This window comes from Mesoplodon mirus, assembly GCF_964341445.2.
Source record: "Mesoplodon mirus genome assembly, chromosome: 14".
Classification (NCBI taxonomy): Eukaryota; Metazoa; Chordata; class Mammalia; order Artiodactyla; family Ziphiidae; genus Mesoplodon; species Mesoplodon mirus.
Window position 1 is genome coordinate 86,735,007 of NC_138990.1, and position 18,219 is coordinate 86,753,225.

General features: G+C 51.0%; 1 protein-coding gene across 5 annotated transcripts in view; it reads right to left on the reverse strand.

The window, feature by feature from the left end:
• The window catches only part of SFXN5 (sideroflexin 5), a 120,731-nt gene that overhangs the window by 47,678 nt on the left and 54,834 nt on the right, over positions 1-18,219 (reverse strand). For 4 of the 5 annotated variants that reach the window (XM_082641789.1, XM_082641786.1, XM_082641785.1 and 1 more), the window contains exons 7-9: positions 9,465-9,518; positions 8,399-8,455; positions 6,974-7,039 (exon numbers count right to left, since the gene is read on the reverse strand). In XM_082641789.1, coding sequence (XP_082497915.1) covers positions 6,974-7,039; positions 8,399-8,455; positions 9,465-9,518 — 177 coding nt within the window. The remainder of the gene's footprint in view (positions 1-6,973; positions 7,040-8,398; positions 8,456-9,464; positions 9,519-18,219) is intronic. The other variant, XM_082641787.1, reaches the window with a different exon arrangement.

The window sequence follows — 18,219 nt, forward strand, 5'->3', positions numbered from 1 at the left end:
GGGTCCTGGGAGAGGCCAGAGCCCAGGACCCATGGGACATCAGACTTGGCCGGAGGAAGCAGTGGACATTCTCTGGCTACCTCTCTCCAAGCTCTGGCTCCCAGGGGGGTAAATTTGCCATGGGCAGCTGAGAAGGTCAGAGGAACAGGAGGGAGGACTGGCTCCCTGGCCATCCGCTGTGGTGGAGATAAGTGCTGACCAGTACCAAGAATTGGGGTGGGGTGGGAGCTCCATGTCACAAGACCTTCAGTGTCATGTGCTAAACTGTCTCCTTGAGTATGAAGGTCCTTCCAGGCCAACACCAGCCTAGCTTCTGCAAGGCCTGAGAGGAGACCTCAGATGGGATTGGGGCAATGCCTGCATCACCCAGGCTGTGTCCTCCACTCCAGCCCACATATCTGGTCTCCTGCGGGATGCCTCTGTCTCGATGGACTTCAGGCACTCCACCTGCACACACCACAAATGAAGGTTATCTTTCTCCTCACCCACACCCGGTCTGCCTCTCCCATTCCCAGCTCAGCTCCTCAAGCCAGAAACCTAGAAGTCTACCTGGACAGGAGTCTCTGCCACCCCACATCCAGCCCACGGGGCAGAGCTCCCTGTTCTATCTGTTCAGTGTCTTGAATGCAGCTACTTCTCTCTCTCTGCTCCTACCACTTAGCTTAAGCACCCATCACTTCTCCCTGGACAGCTGCCCACATCCTAACTGGGCTCCCTACTCGCACCCCTGACCCCTCTAATCCCCTGTATAATCCACAGCAGCCAGAGTGGACTTCCAAAACTGGATACCAACGTGCATTAGTCTTTCAGTGGCTTCACTGCACTTAAGACCTGCAGGGCCCTGCATGACCTCCAGGCCATGCTTGCAAGGCTCCAGCCACCTTGCCGCCGCCCTGCCTCTCCAATGAGCCAGTTCCCTCTCTCCTTCCCTCCCTCCCTCTCTCTCAAGCCCTGCTGTCCCTTGGCTTCCTCACCTTTCAGCTTGAACATCAAGCCCTCAAAGAGGCCTCCTCTTCACTCGGGGCTCTCCTTTTGCAGCCTCTCACAGAACCTGGAACTCTTCCTTCCATGTACCTATCACATTCCCTAAGTATATTCATTTACTTCTTAAAATGTTGGGAATCAAAGTAACACATGTATATTATGAGAAACAGAATTGCACAGAAGTATTTTTACCTGTGGACTCTTTACTAAATATCCATCTCTCCCAATAGGCTCTAAGTGCTGGGCACAAGGACCGTGTATACTCTCTTATTCCTCACAGAATTTCTGGTGCCTGGTGAAATGAGTAGGTGCCTAATAAATGTTTCTAGATAAGTCAAGTGATTGATTTCTGAGGCAGAAAAAAAAGGGCCCTGACGGAGACACCTTATGCAGCCGCTGCTGTCCACCTCAGCAAGCACAGCTCTCTGGGGCTAGATGCTGCATGCACAGGTCTAAGGTCAGTCACCAGAGCATATGGCTCACCCACTCTGCCAGGAGGAGGGGCCTTGAGGGGGCAGCCCCCAGGGCTGTGAAGGCTTCTGAGAAAAGGGATGCCCAACTGAGCCCTAAGGCAGAGTAGGACGCAGCCAGGTAAGAAGGGAGGGGGACTCAGCAGGCTTCAGAAGCATGAAATATCAGGTTGTCTGCAGCTGGCTTTGCAGACTCTCCTGGCACCTGCCATAAGGGGGTCCAAGGGGCCCCGGAGAACAATGGAAGGGGCATGTCTGAAAGGAGGGATGGCATGAGGTCAGAATTTAGGGTCTACTCTTGGGTGGTGGATAATAATATAACTATGTGGTCAGGGATTTTTGTGGGCCCTGGTGGAGCAAGGGCTGGGGCAGGTCAAGAAATCTGTGAGGTACCAAAAATGCCCACCAGAGGGCGTGTGTTGTAGAATAAACTCTTGGTAACAACCAGTGGACCCCGACCCTCTATGGAGGTCAACAGTCCTGCAACCCCAACCAGACTGTCACCTGGCAACTGGTTCAAGAGCAAAGGGCCAAGGTAGCCAGGACAGAGTTATGCACCGGTTCACACACCACTCAGCTCCAGCTGCAGCTGTGTGGCTTCTCTGCTAGCAATAGTGACCAACACTGACCCCTGAACCATTCCCCACAGGAACCTGCTGGCCACCTGCTAGAAAGCCAGTTACATCAGACCCCTTCCATCTAGGAAGGGACAACAACTTGTCCTCCCCAGAATAGATGTGAAGCCGATATTTGCATCAGATTGCCACTGCCAGCATCACCATCTGCAGGCTTCTGGAACACTTCAGGTTCTGATACAGGGTCCATACCACGGGCCCTCCAACCTGGAAGCCCCACAGAGTGAAAGCAGTGAGACAACAGTCTGGTCTGGCTTCTCAGGCTGTTGACCTCCTACCTCCATCAGGCTCAGAGAAGAATAGCTGGGCCTGAGCTACACCCTGGATCAGGGAGGACACCCTGAGCTACACCCTGGACCACGGAGGCACCATGAGCTACACCCTGGACCACAGAAGACACCAGGTGAGGACACCAATGAGGACGCTGAGGCACAGAGGTGAAGTCAGTGATAGAGCTGGCTTAATCAGACACTATTCTGCTGACAAAGGACACGTTTTTCTTCCTGCTCCACTGTGGCGTGAGAAGGTGGGAAAAGCCAAGCAGTGTTCTTGGCTTCCAGCTGGAGGAACTGTTACCATTCACCCTGGTAGACAAGTCCCTCCCAGGTACCCTGAGAACAGTGGGGACCGGGAGAACATTTTTGAGGGGCCCTTTAAGAGTAACGAGGGGTTGCACTTCCACCCACCTCCGTACTTGGTTCCTGGGCTTTCTGAAAGACTGCACCTGGCTCACTCTGTGCTTGAGGGTGTAGCTCAGGGTGTGCCTTAGGAGATGGACATCTAAACGGTGCCTGGCACATTGTAGGCACTCCGCAAGTGTTAGCCATTATGATTACTTGCCAGCCTGACTATCACAGGGACATGGAGCTCCAGTAAGCAATGGGAGCTGGGAGGGGGAGGGGTTCAGCCCAGGGATCCCCTGGGATACCTCCTTGTGCCCTGCTGTCTAGGGTAACACACAGTCACTGCATCCTATACAGAAAGGACCCTCCAGGGTGCAGGCCCTTTAAGAATAGAGGTCAGCATTTCTCCAACAGGGCAAGTCTTCAGCCAGTGTGGACCTGGCTGAAGGTGAAGTGTCTGAGGATGCAACTCTCATACTCTGGCTCCACCATCCAGCTCCTGACCGTTCATGTGGGACTTTAGCCCTGAGCCTTCCTCTCCAGCCCCAAGTCCACTCTCATCCAGGACCCCGTGTCCACAAGGGTGGTCCATCTGCTGGGCCAGCCACCCCCCCACGACTTTCCCCCCAGCCCTCTTTGCCTGTACCCCCTGCAACACCCCGGGGTCCCTGAGCCCAGGCAGGGTTCCTGGCATGGCTCTCCTAACTCCTGACAAGGCACCCATGATGACTCATGACCAGCCCCCACTACCCCGCCCCCTCCCGCTTCCGTGTCACCCGGTCAACATCACTCCTGGTACGGCAGCCACACTCACTTTCTGACAGCTTCCGGAATCTGTCATGCTCTCCTTCTCCTGCGTGCCTCTTTGTGTGCTGTGCCCTCTTTCTGGAGCACCGGACCCTGCCTTCGCTTCTCTCCAGTCTGTCTTCTAAGAGTCAGCCCTGTGTGAATTAGGGGGCGCTCCCCTGGGTCCCCCCTCACCCAAGTCACCTCATCATAATTCTGGTGACACCACAGAGCTTCCTCAGCTACCCCTCTTGGCATCTTGAAGGACACACCAGTCTGTGCGACTCCCCAGCACCTGCAAAGGGCCCGGCACGCTTGCACCCCTGAAGGGAGAGAATGGGTCTCCCTCTGGTAGTCAGGGCTCAGCGGGGTTGACCACAGAAGTGCTCAACACAAAAGCCCGAACTAAAGCACAGCAAGCGCTGACAGAACTTCCTTTGTTAAAAGACAGCAAACTGCTAGATTTCAAAAATAACTTAAGACGAAATTTCTTTTTTATTCCCGAGCAAGAAACCAGACTTTGCCAGATCTATTTAGAGGGTTCACCAAAAGGCTGCTAACCCCCTGCCGGTGGTCCTGCTACCAGCATGAGCCTGCAGTTAGGGGTGCACACTAGGGATCCCTGACTCTTGGGGCTGCTGCCCAAGGTCAGGGGCTCTTTTGAGAGGGGAAAGGGCTCTCCTGGGTCCGGAGAAGAGGTTGGACTCCCAGGGCCTGGCCTCTACTCCAGCGGGTCCTCAATCCCTGGGATCTGCCCTTGGCCTGTCAGCCCCCATCCACGCCACCTGCTTGTAGGGACTCATTTTAATTAATACCAGAACTGGGCCAACCACTGGGGCCGTGACACTTGTTTGCAGGTCATCTCCTCCTAACAGGCTCACCCTGGGGGTGGGATTTGTCACTAACTGAAGCAGAGATCAGTTAATGAGGCCGCAGGGCCTGGGCTTCCAGAGAACAAGGCAAAGGAAAATAAAATAAAGCCTCTTTCTTTGGAGGTTTTGTGATTTACACACACAAAAGAAAAGCAAGCAAGCTGCAAATTTTCCAAGTCAGAAACTCCACTCCATCTGCCGGAGTTAGACCCTTACTGTGCGCAGACGTCAGGCAGAGGGACGCAGCCCCTGGTGGATGGAGCGCAGAGGGGCCTCCTGAGGCCAGCAATCGATCAGCAACCTAATTAACAAGTATTTATGGAGCACTGCTCCGCACCCTTCTCCGTGGGGGAGAAGACACAGGGCCTGTCCCTGGTTAACTTGAAATCCAGTAGAACAATGAGTGGACAGGACATGGGGTGTAACGGAGTGAGTGCATGAGAAGGACAGAAGCTTCTAAGACTTGGGGCTGGCATGGTGGGGGAAACACCTCCTGGAAGGGCTCTGCAGCTAGGTGGGGAGGGGGAAGGAGGTTGTCCCCAGCAAGGCACACACCCTGGGGGCCATGACAGCCCAGCGTGAGTCCCCGTCCCTGCGGGAAAGACCGTGGCTCTGAGAGCCCTGGAGGGCCCCCAGCCCCCAGTAACTCCGAAGCTTGGGCATCAGAACCCCCAACCCACAATCTGGGCTGGTTCTGGCCTTATGAAGCAGTTGGGATGGAATGACTGAGGACCTCAAGGGTGGGACGGTGAGGACTGCGGACGCAGAGAGCCCGGAGCCCTGGGAGGAAGCCGTGTCTCCACAGCCCCAGGCCTGCAGGAGGAGGATGTCCCAGCAGGACAGTCATGCCCTCCACTCAAGCCCGTCCGAGCCAAGGCCGCTCGGGATTCTCCCCGTGGGCCTTCCCCCTCCCAGCTCCTCCACACGGTCCCTTAAATCTCAAAGAAGGAACATGGGATTTTCAAGCTGCTAAACTAGGCAAAGTGATGGGCTCCTCTTGCCATAAGGAGCAGAAAGGAGGTGACAGAGCCTTTCTCCTCTCTCACAAGAGCCCCTGACGCTGGCCAGCAACCCCCAAGAATCAGAGATCCCCAGTTTGTATGACCCTCAAATAAAGTCTCATGCTGGGTTGCAGGACCACCAGGGTGGGGTTAGCAGTCTCTCTCTCTCTCTTTTTTTTTTTTTTTTTTTTAGCGGTACGCAGGCCTCTCACTGTTGTGGCCTCTCCCGTTGCGGAGCACAGGCTCCGGACGCGCAGGCTCAGCGGCCATGGCTCACGGGCTCAGCCGCTCCGTGGCATGTGGGATCCTTCCGGACCGGGGCACGAACCTGTGTCCCCTGCATCGGCAGGCGGACTCCCAACCACTGCGCCACCAGGGAAGCCCAGCAGTCTCTTGATGAGCGATCTAAATAGATTTGGTAATTCTGGCTTCATGCTTGGGGTAAGACATAAGGATTCAGGGAAGGAGAGTGATCTTGGGCATGAAGTGGGGACCCCCCCCCACCTAACAGCTGTTTGGAGGTGAATCTGGTCCACATGGGAGCAGAGTAAACGAGGCCATCTCAGAACAACCCCAAATCCCTGTCTTAGGAGAGCAGTGAAATAAATGATGGTACACAGTAGGTACAATGGGTTAGTACACAGGCGTGAACAACTACAACATTTATTTAATGATATGGGAAAGATGAGAAAGTGTGTTTTACAAAAAGATTATTAGATGTGAATTTTTTATTATATGTGAATGTTTTTTTAATTTATATTTCTTAATTACTTTTCTTACCAATTACATATATTGATCGTGTAATGAAGTTGTGAGGTGACTTTTGACCTCTGGAGTGGGCTATAGGAGACCACCCAGCCAGGATGGAGAGAGGACCAGATGGAGGTACAGGGTGGGATGAACATGCCAAGGTCTCAGGAGCTTGGGCTCCTACTCTGGCTCTGGCCCAGGCCCCTTGCTGTGTCACCTGGGATACATCCTTACACCCTCACACAGTCAGTCTATAAACCTCCCCTATTTAGTAGCTGCTATATTCTCAAAACCCTCTGGGATTCAAAATGAGCCTATTGCCCCTGTCTTGAGGAATTCACAGGACTCCGGGAAGGCTTAGACCTGTGACCACATGACTGAGGCCACCAAGAGAGGACCCAGGGAACTCAGGCAAAGGGCAAAGGGGAGCTGACATTTGGGTCAACCTTGGGGATGGATCAAGAGCCCCTCCACTCCTGCATCGGCTGCATGAAGACCAGCTCCTCTGAGGAAGGTGCCGGGTAAACACGGGCCCCTCTAGGCAGACATCCTGCCCCCGGCTGGAGTGTGCAGCCCTTCACGTGGCCCACGAGCACTGCCTCACCTCCCCGCCTGCTCTCCCAGACCTGGAGCACTGGCCTGTGCTCCCCCTCTATGAAAGCGTCACCAGGACCTACTCTTCTCCGCCTAGGAAGACGGCCCTGATGGCCCCCACCCAGAAACCCTGTCTCCCATGCCCCTTGCCCAGCCCTGACCCTCAGATAAGGTCTGGCCCGAGATGCTGAGTGGGGCTGTCACAGAGCAGCAGGATGGAGAGGATGCCCAGGGGGCGGGGAGTGTGGGGTTACTCACAGCGATGGAGACGGCACTGATGACAGCTCCCAGGTAGCCCTGGATGAACTTGGATGCAGGTGAAGGCTGGAAGACAGAGACAGCATTTCAGGTCCCCTGGGTGTCCCAAGCTCCCACCCTCCACCCTTGCAAACGGCCCCAACCAGCAAGAGGCAATCCTGCCCCCCAGCCTGGAGGGGCAGGCAAGGAGGAAGGCCTCTGGAAGCCAAAGGGATCAAGGCCTCTCTCAGCGCAGCTCCGCACATGGAAACACAGGGCAGCTATGTCCGGGGAGATGCTGAAGGGCCTCCTGCCCTGCTCCAGAAAGGCCCTTGGCAGACACTGCTGGCTGCGGGTAGAAAATAGCAAGGGCCAAAGTGGGCCGTTTACGGCTGGGGCGAGCAGATCCAGTTTAGGAAGGCTAAATGTTGCAAGTGGGCTGTCTGGCACCCAGAGCAGTTTCTCGGGGGACATGGCAGTGTCAAGGTGGCCATAGCCTGGCTGGCTCTCACAGGCCTGGTCAGCCATGCAGGGCTTCCAGGCCAGTAGGAGACAGTTGCTAAATATTTCTACGGGAAAATGGATCCCAAGTTGCAACACAAAAAATTAAGGAAGAGCTGAGGAACTACGACAGTAATTCTGGAGGTATTTGGTTTAAGGTGAATGGGAGCCATCTAAGCAGAGATGTCTGCGTGCGAAGCATATGAGCAAGGCATGGGTCGAAGGTTTAGATGGGAGGAGGGGGAAGGTCCTCAGAGTATCAGGCCCTGAAGTTGCTACCATCCAGGACAGCTCATAACTCCCCTATCACTCCCCACCAAAGTTATAAATGTCCAGACCCTCTCCTCCCCAAACTGACAGCCCCCCAAGGAGAACTAGATTCCTATCCTCTGCTGCCTTTGGACAGAAATGTGGGAGAATGGACCAAGGGGAAAGGCAGCCTTGCCAGCGAAGCAGGCACCCAGCCCCTTCCTAGACAAGAGAAGGGTGGCTGGACCTCCACTGTGAGCTCGTCCCAGGAGTGCAGGGGACTTTGGGGAGGACGTGCCAGTCCTCTCAGACCCCTCAGCCTCAAGAGCAGCCCTTTAGCTTTGCAGCTGACAATCCTGGGGCACTGAGGCAGCTTCCAGGCAAGCTTGGAGGAAGTTTAGAGGAAGTCAGTCCGCACGTGGCTGTTGCTGTCCTGATCCAAGATCTGGGTATAAGCGCCGCCCAAGGAGAATTCTGAAGCCAGCGGAGCTCATCCCTTTGGCCGCGTGCGCCACACTCCCACGTTCTGGGCCTTCGTCACTTCACGTGAGCAGCCCCTCCCCAGCAGGGCCCCTCCTGAAGGCCTGGCAGTAAAACCCAGAGGAGAAGCCCTGATGGTGGCATGCCACACTGTAGGGAGGGAGAGGGTCACCCCAGCCTGAAGCCTGACACCGGGTGGTGGTCTGCGATGCTCACCTTCGTAGCGTTCCGGTTTGCATAGTTGACACAAGCGTTGTGGCTCTGGTTCAGCCACTGAAAGGCAATGGGGGGAGAGGAGAAGTCAGGAAAGGTGTGGTCACCTCCCTGGAAGCAGACCTGGACCTGGGAGGCCACACCCCTCCAGAAAGACACAGGTGTCTAGTTCACGGTAGTTCCATCCATCCCCTGAGTTAGCGTGAGCAACCATCCTGGTTCGCCAGGACGGTGAAATTTTAGCACTGAAAGGCCCCGGTCCTGGGAAACCCCTCACTTCCTGGCAGACCAAGACACCGGTCCCACCCAGGCCAGCTACCCATCTCAGTCCAGAGATGGCCACCTCTCCCAAAATTCTGGTGTTCACTGCCCCAAATGGGCCCCACTGCCTTTGCCGCATCACCCTCTTTATATTAATGACTGGACAGAAGGTGGACATTTAAGCCCCTGGAATGCCCGACAGCTCTGAGCCTCCTTCAAAATACCCCAGCCCAGCCCCCTACACTACCCGCAGAGCCCAGACACAGACATTATTAGGAGCTTTTTTTTTTTTCAGGAAGACTCTGACATTTTCTCCTGAAGACAGACAGGTTTTGCTTCCTGCCCCTCTCTCTCTACAGATACATACGGAGCTTCTACTGTTTTCAGAGAGCCATGCCCCAGACTGTCTCCAAGGGCAGAGACCAGGGTCTGTGATGCTTTTTCACCCACCTCACTACCTTGGAGTTCGGGGTGGATTACCTTCCCCACAGATTTGGGTAAGGCTGATGTCAAAATGAGGCTGTAGGGCTCAAGGTCACTGGCCATGGGACAAGCATCCAGGTGAGGGCACCCGCCAGCCCTCATCACCTCTGTGCAAAAGTCAGAGCACCTATAATGGCCCAAGACTTGGGCTGCGGGCCCGAAGTCCTGGGGTTTCTCCCAGTGGCTTCTGGGTTAGGGAGGAGTAGGAAGTGGAGTGACTTCCCCGAGGGGCCTGGATGGAGAGGAGACACTGGGACAGGTTGTTCCAACCAGCCCTTGTTGGATGCCCCCTTCAGGAGCCCTCTGCTTGCAGGGAAACTGTTACCTGCCAGAAGACAGTGGACGCCAATGTCTGATTGGGCAAGAGAAGACCAACCACCTATGAGAGAGAGAGAGAAAAAGCTGAAGAAGGCAAAAGAAACGCCCTACGCTTTTGCAAAGAAAAATGACACAGCCACAAACAAAAGTGAGCTGGATCTGTACAAACTGATGTGTATGATAAGTATATTCAAACTACTGCCCACAGTGAGATGATGTACGATGAAAAAACCTGGTTGCAGAATTATATGACAACATAATCCCATTTTTATAAAGAAAAAAAAATCTCACCAGATATATCCACATACACAAACACACATACATATACATATCTCCAGGCATGAAAAAATCTGTAGCACAGCAGGTAGACATCCCTGGAGGTCAGGTAACATGGTACTTTCTCACATTCTTCTTGAATATTTCTGTGTTCTTTTTAACAGTGGACATGCATATTTTTGTAATTGGTGGGCAGGGGAACAATAAAAACAAATCAGCAAACAAAAGGAACGCCTTTACTTCCACCCAGCTAACCTGGCTCCTTCACACCCTAGCCATCCAATAGGATTTTTGTGAGGATTCAATAAGAATCATTTCAAAGGCCTTAAGTGCTTTACAAAGACTAGTAGGGAAATTTATATATTATCTCTGGGCCCCCATGAAGCAACACCTACACTATGTTTAAGCTATTGAATGAAACATAGATGTCTAATAAGTATTTGTTGAATGTGTGAATGAATGAACAAATACACACATATGACCAAGTCTGGTTACATAAGTGTGGATCCATCAGTCCCAAAGCCCAAATATCACCTAAGACCTAGACTCAGTGACTTTGTTTTTTTTGGTTTAAGTCAAGATGAATTGCCTGATCTTGACACTGACCAAATCTTAGACTTCGGGGATCCATGTGTGTCTCTCAGATTTACCTTTTGAGTGCTTGTGTGCAAAAGAACATCTACCAAGTGCTGCTGTATATGGAAAAAATGTTCACAGCCATCCACATATTGACTTATTTATTATTCTTGTACATAAAATGGCTCTTTGGCAAGAATTTCTGTAAGGAATGTGTAAACATTCAATTCTATGCAGTAAATCAAATTCTAGACATCCTTAGCAGCATTAGTAAATCATGTTTTAAACATTAAAATGTTTTAAAACAGCAAACACGCACACACAGTTATATTTATTGGCCCATATCAGTTTGAATAAAATTACATAATGTAAATTAATTCCATAGTCCAATGAAGAATTACCTTATGATACTTTTCTCCCCAAAATAAGATCCCAACTTGATTTTTCTTTGCAATGACAGCTTAGAGTGCTGGAGTGAGAGTCAGGAGACCTTGGGTCTTAGCCTAGGCTCCATCCCTGTGTGATCTCCAGCAGAAGACATGCCCCTTTGGGGTTCTAGCTTTCTCTCCTATAGAGCGAACAGGTTGACCTTGGAGGTCCTGTCTCAGTTTAAATTCTATTCTCAGGTTCCAGGTAGTAGGTGTGAAGTCAATACAGATGGTCCCATCTTCTCTAAAGGGAATTTTCCCACCAGTCCTGCCAAGAAGTAACCCCAGGGGACCCAGGGCCTCGTCCTAGCGCCCCAGTCAGGAGCCAGACCATAGAGAGGAAGCTGAGCCTAGAGAGGCCTAGATCTGGGAACAGATAGCATGAGCTGGTGAGTGTGTAGGTGTGAATTTGTGTGTGTGCCTTGCATGCATGTGCAGGTATGTATACACATGTGCATGTCTGACTGCCTCACAAAGCCTGAGGATATAAAAGCTGTTTTCCACTGTTGGGAACTCAGCACATCATTCCCCCTAATCCGTTGGTTTATATAACACTGGTGTGTTATGAACTACATTGTATTCTCCCCCTCAATTCCCTTTGCACCCCCTGAACTGTGCTTGGCTCACCAGGACCGTCATAAGATGTGGCCCATGGGACTCGTATTTACCAGACAGCTGTTGTCCAGGACACTCACTGCTCATTACGTTGGACCCCATTATGAATCCATGTGGAGGAAATTTTTCTGATCTCAGGATCAGAAATTTATACTTCTGAACATCTGGTTTGCATCTGTCTTGCAAACACTGGGCATTCAACTGTGTCCCTCTTTGCACCGACTGTCAAGATGCCCAGGCCAGGTCATCTTACTTGTTTTTTCTTGTGGCATGCATTTTTTTATCTGATATCAAGTTTTTTTCAGAACAAACCGTAGCCCTAAACTAAACCAAACTAATACCCAGGCTATGCAATACACACACACACAAAGTGTAACCAGTGAGTTTTTCACCTTGCTGGCCAACCTGACCAGCCTCCTGTCCCTAACTTCTGCCCAAACACGGGCCTGATGTCCGTGCTGGGCACCTCTGACTCCGCATGCTTTCTTAAAGAGATGAATTGATTGATTGATTTTGCTAAGCACTTCTCCTTATGTCATTTGCCATGATCCTCATTATAACTCCGGGGCTGATTCACTTTGTTATAAAGCAGAAACTAACACACCATTGTAAAGCAATTATACTTCAATAAAGATGTTAAAAAAAAAAAAAGAAATGATAATGCCCTAAAAAAAATAACTCTGGGGCTCAGACAAAATAGAGATTACTTTCTATATTTTGCAAATGGGGCAACAGAGACTTAGAGAAATTCAGTGATCTGCCCAAGGCTTTAAAGCAAGCTAGAGAAAGAGTCAGGTTTCCTGATTCCTGGCTTGGGGGCCCCAACTCTCTGATTTTAGGGGCCCCTTCTCCAGATCACCTGTCTGAATACAAAAGAAGAGTCACATTCTATGCCCATTTTCGAACATCTTCTATACACTGAGTCCCATACCACTCCCAGTGGAGATTACCAGAAGAGAGGAATATATAGCATCTAACCACAATAAACACAAGGACCAAACAGGAAAATGTATGAGAATGTCCTTTATAACTCCTGGGCACGAAAATGACAAGATGGTTTAAACAGGTATCTGGATGTGTGTCAAACTGATAAATGCTAACATCCAAGCAGGAGTTCAGGAAGGGAGAGGTCTGGCTATCTGCCAAAGGGGGTGACAGGATGGAGCTGAGGTGTGCATGTGTGTGCTCATGGGAGCAGGAACAGCTGAGAGGCTGGCTTCATTGAAGGAGGACATTCAGGAAATCAGCAGACAGGAGTCCGGGGAGGGTGAGGTGAGAAGGCAGCAGACCACCATGCCACGTTGGCCAAACGGGGTCCCAGGGAGCCATCTGAGGCTGAGGCAAGAGGAACAGGGATCCTGCCTTCCAGGTCCTACAGTCAGGCTGGTGGGGCCACGAGCACGCAGGTGCCAGCCCCATTCCCTATTAGGCAACACGCAGCACCATCTGCACAATCCCAGGAGCAAGAGCAGATATTTTATAATTTCCTTTTTTCTTTTTAAGCCTAAATTAAAAATAAATGTTCCTTCAGTTCTCAGATGTATATCTCTGGTGCAACCTGCCCACATTCCCTCATGCTGCCCTTTCCAGAACATGGCAGGGGAAAGGAGGAAAGAGATGAATAGAGAGAGGGAGCCAGTCCGCCGGCTTCAATGCCAGTGGATTGCACCTCTTCCAAGGAGACACTTCAGGCGTGGCCGCGTGGCGGGTGGAGAGAGCCCAGAAAGCGGCTGGGACCAGGGAACGTAGAAGGAGAGCCAACAGCCAGAATTCCCAGCCCAGCCTGCACCCTATCTTGCTGCAGGACCTCGGCCAAATCGCACATCCTATCTTTGCTCCCATTTATAGTTCATAACACGACTGGGGTCCCCTCCACAGCTCCCACCCCCGGCAGCTGTCCTCTCCACACATCTGTCTGCCTTTGATTCCCCTTCCCCTTGGGTGGCCGGCCATGGGCCCTGATGATCAACGCTCAGGCTCTGGTGGTGGGAGGAGCTGGACTCAAAACCTGGTTCTAGTATTTACCCACCGTGTGACCACACACAAGTTACTTGAGTTCTTTGTGCCTCTGTTTCTTCATCTGTTAAATGGGGACAATGCTGGTACCTCTCTGGATGATCAAGAGAGGAAGTAAGGTGTGGAAAGAATTTGGCACAGTGTCTGGCACGCAGCACGTGCTCACTAGGTGTTAAATGTTAGTATCGTTCCTTTCCTTCTACCTCATTCTTTTCTAGCTTTTGCTGGTCTCTCATTTCTCTGAACTCCACCGTCTACATTCACAATTGAGCATCATTTAGTCCCAATCTTGTCTTTGAACACAAGGCTTATCCCATAAAGGACAGTAAATTCCTGATGGTAGAATTAGGGCTTTTCTCTCTGATGCCCCCCAAAGCACTCAGCACATAGCTGGGCCCACACCACACACTGGAAGAACATTGCTAATTCATTATTAAGAACATAATTCATTCTCGGCTAGGGAAAAGATCCATGATGGATTGTGACAATGACCACCGTCACCCATCTCTTCCTTAGTCCTTTTATTAAAGTCTGATCGCATGAGGCTATTGGCCTTTGGAGAGGGGGCAGATTGAGTTTTGGTCCCAATTCTTCACTCCTCCCTGCATCCATCCCCATGCCAGGGGAGGAATTTGTTTCCATGCTCTTGGTATTGCTTGGCCATATGACTTGCTTTGGCCAATGGCATATGGGAGGAAGTGGCAGTGCGCCAGTTCTAAGACCAGGCCTCAGAGGCCTCATATGTTTCTGCTGGCCCTCTGTGCTCCTAACATTGCCAAGAGGAGACATGCCCTGACTAGTGCCCTCATCCGAGGACAAGATGTGAGGAGCAGAGTCCAGTCTGGGTGAGCTGACTCCCAGTTGACCCCAGACCTGCAGTGAGAAGCAAAACTGCCTCGGTCAAGCCCAGTCTAGATCAGCCAAACCCTGGGTAACTGCCGATCCCTAAGAATGAACGCTTATGGCTGCCACTGAAATTTTGTGGATGTTTGTTACACAGCACTATAGTAGCAAGAGCTGATTGATACAGGGATTACTACATATGAAGAGTGAATATGCTATCCTCCCTGAGAAAAATTCTTTACCATTACTAATGCACCTTGAATTATATCTTCCCTAGTGATACTGGTTCCTGAGCAGCCTAGCTTATCTACCCACTCCACCTGGTGACCATTGGCCCAACTCTGCGGCCTCCCTGGCTAGTCCAGGAAGAAGGGAAGTTTGTGTTTGAGCCTCGTCTCAGGACAGAATCAGGAATGGGGCCAACTGTACCCATACGGCAACTGGCTCACAAGAAAAACAACACCTTCACTTCAGGCCTCCGCAATCAGAGTGTTCTAACCTCTGCAGAGAGATGAGGTCTCAGCATGAGACAGAGGCACCACCAAATATCTCAATCTGCTTGGCCAGAAGTGGGGCACGAACAGTTGAAGACAAGGACAAGGAAGCAAGGCCGCTGGTCACAATTCTGTGCAATGTGATACTGGGACTCAGAACTGAGCAACCCCCTACCCCATAAGAAAGTGACTTAAGCGATAAGAAAAAGAAAACGTTTTAAAAGTATAAAAAAATCCAGAGGGGAAACAGGGTGTGTGCCAAAACAACTGGGTGGTGAAACTTAAGTCAGGGGAAGACCACAGGGCACAGAATTGCCTTGCTTAGCAAGATAATGGCAGAAATAACTGGTCCTCCCACCCTCCACCCCATCTCCATTTGGCTAATCCCTCCTCATCCTCCAGGTTTCAGCTTAGTTGTCACTTCCTCCAGGAAGCCTTCCCTGGTCCTCAACATGATGTTAGATTATATGCTCTCTCAGCACCCTGCCTGCCTTCTTTGAAGTATTCATCTCAGTAGTAAATATCTGTTTCAATTCTATCTTCTTTGAGAGCTTCCAGAAGCTTCAGAGGGGTGAGACCATATGACATTCACTTCTCAAATACCTGGGAGTCCTCGCTGGCAAAGCAACAGTCCTTTGGCATCATACCCTTTTCCTCCACACTGACTCACTCAATTCTAAAATGTTCCTCTTACTTTTCAAAAGACCTTCCATGGGCCCCAGTATTCAACAATTTGCCTGTTTTTTCCTTCTACTTTGTCTCCACCTTCTGATTTATGTAGCTAATGATCTGAAAAGTAACACTTCGGTGCATTAGGGGTGCTGCTATTTAAAGGATCCCAACCAGTTAAAGAAAATATCTTTTGTCAAATGAATGTCTGTCCCTGACTGGTCAATTCCAGCTTAATGAGCAACAACTCTTGGATGGTATAAATTAAGCCAAAATGACTGGTATCCAAGTCTGGGACGAGGAGGGTTGGAAGGTGTCAGAAAGGCCCTGGGACTCAGCCAAATCTTCACATAAGTGAACCCTCCATGGTCCACCCTTCCTCCCCGCAGAGATGACTTGACTTACACCAGCACTTTTGGAGAAACGGGGTTTCTAAGTCCACACGATCATCTGCAGTGTTAAAATGAGAGGGTTCAGAGTAGAGTCCAAGCTCCAAATGTCCCAAGACAGAAATCTGGTTTGGACATAACCTGAGGCCTCTGGACTCACTGACAGGATGCTCCCGGTCTGCCCTCCTCAGTCTCCCAGCTGGATAGTGGGATTCTGGCCTTAAGTTCTGAGACTTCCAGAATGACAGGGGGCGGGGAGAGGAGGACAGCAGCGTCAGGGAGCTCAGGGCTGAGAGGGGAGGCACGATGTCACCTGGGAGAACCTCAGGCCCACAAGAGAAACCCAGCTCCCTGCCCTGAGACATTATGGGGGCCAAAGGTAAAGGCTGCCAGCTGGGGAAATGCAGAGAGGACGGGATGGGGGCCAGGACCCTGGCCCTGCCTCTTCCCAGCCACACATGCCCGGAAAGGACAGGGCTGCACACCTCTCAGTGGAAACTTGGGAATTGAGATGCCAGTTATAAGAAGTGACCACGGTTGGTGGGGTTCTTCTGGGAAGGTACCTGAAAAAGGGGAGCCATGAACCGCACCAGCCTCGGGAAGAGCCTTGGTGGTGCACTGGCTTAGCCGCCATGCTTATGTATAAATTGGGATCTCTTTGCCACACATCAAAGGGGGAAAAGTTTCCATCTTCAAATGTTAAGCTTAAAATAAGACACTACATGGGTGCCAGTAGATCTGTGAAATCTGCTGACTAAACTGGCACCAGCTTCTGGGAAAAAACCAGCTCGTTTCTCCTGAGCTCTGGGAGTGAGCAGGGTAGGGGCGGGGTTACTCTCAGGCAAGGTGACAACAGCGTGGGGGGTCAAGTCAGGGATGCTCACCTGGGCAGGAGGCAGTTTAGATGTTGCTTCCAGAAGCATCTTAGTCGAGGCACCTGCCAGCCTTACTCACTCCTTCCCTTTATCACTCAGGGACCCAGTTCTAGCACATTCGCTGGCACCCCATTTCTATTTTGGTAAGCATTTTAGTGGTTTCTGCATGTGTATATTTCTTACCCATTCTATCACAGCAGGGGCTTCCCTAAGGCATGGACTGGAACCTTCAGTCGCCTTCAGACCAGGCATTTGCTGAGATGTTCAGTGCTACCAGACGACAGCAGGGTCTTAGGGGAGCTGATGAGGCTGGTGGGAGCCAGGCCTCAGGTGGAAGTGCTGGGACAGCCACAGTGCTCCCTCCTTACTGGGCGAGGCAGTGGCCCCGGGAGGGAGTGGGACCAACGGGTCCTCACATTGTTTATCCATGTCAAAGTCCCTGGATGGAAGGCTACAGGTTCTCCATGACCAGTGGCTCCTGTTGGGACATGGCCTCTGGCCCCCCTGTTCTGAATCCTGGAATACAACTATTCGGGGCTAGGAAGTGAGGCTAGGTGAGCCTGTCATTTTGGCTCTGGCTGCCACTGAGGCCATCCCAGGTCATGCTGCCCATTAGCCTCAGTCAAGTGTTCATACAGGATCTCAGATTCCAGGGATTCCTATTCTCACATCCTACACATTTATCCACAGAGGGATGTTTGCTCTAGGCTGGAAGAGGACTGGTCCTAATAGGACATTCACAGCATCTACTTCAGCAGTAAACCCCTGAACAACATGGGAGTGGATCAGCACCCAAGTTCCCATGACGCCTAGAAGGCCATAGTGACCCTGAAGTGATTGATTTGTCTTACGAAGAGGAGAGAGTGGAAAAATATGGGGTGTCTTCAATAACACCTGTGAACTAGACACAGTGCTGGCATCCCTTGGGTTAGCTAGTTTATCCCAGTTGATGGCAGCCATTAATTTTGAAAGGGTCCAGTTGGCCTCTTATGAGGAATAAGCCCCAAACTCAACTTCTCTGGCTTGGGAGAGATGACACTGCCAAAAGATGTATCTTTTTATTTTTAAGCATTGATGGAATATTTATTAAAATTACTGTGGCAGATTCTTGTTTGCCTACCTATAGCTATTTTCCACTTCTTTCTCACTAACAGAATCCCTATAATTAGGGATTGACTATATATCCAGCTAAGTTCTACATGGAATACAAACAGAACTGTTCTGTGACGCTTTGAAGAAGACTACTTAAAGGGAAATGACTCAGCTAGGAGGTACATCCTTTTACTTCTCCCTTCTTTCTCCTCCCTGGGATGTGGCTGTGATGACTGGAACTTCAGCAGCCATTCTGGGCTATGAGGTGACTGACACTAGAAGGCAGCACTGAGAATGGTGTAGAAAAATGGAAGCCTGCTGACTTCAGACTATACTACAAAGCTACAGTAATTAAGACAGTGTGGTACTGGCATAAAAACAGAAAGATAGATCAGTGGATCAGGATAGAAAGCCCAGAGATAAACCCACGCACATATGACCAACTTATCTTTGATAAAGGAGGCAGGAATGTACAGTGGAGAAAGGACA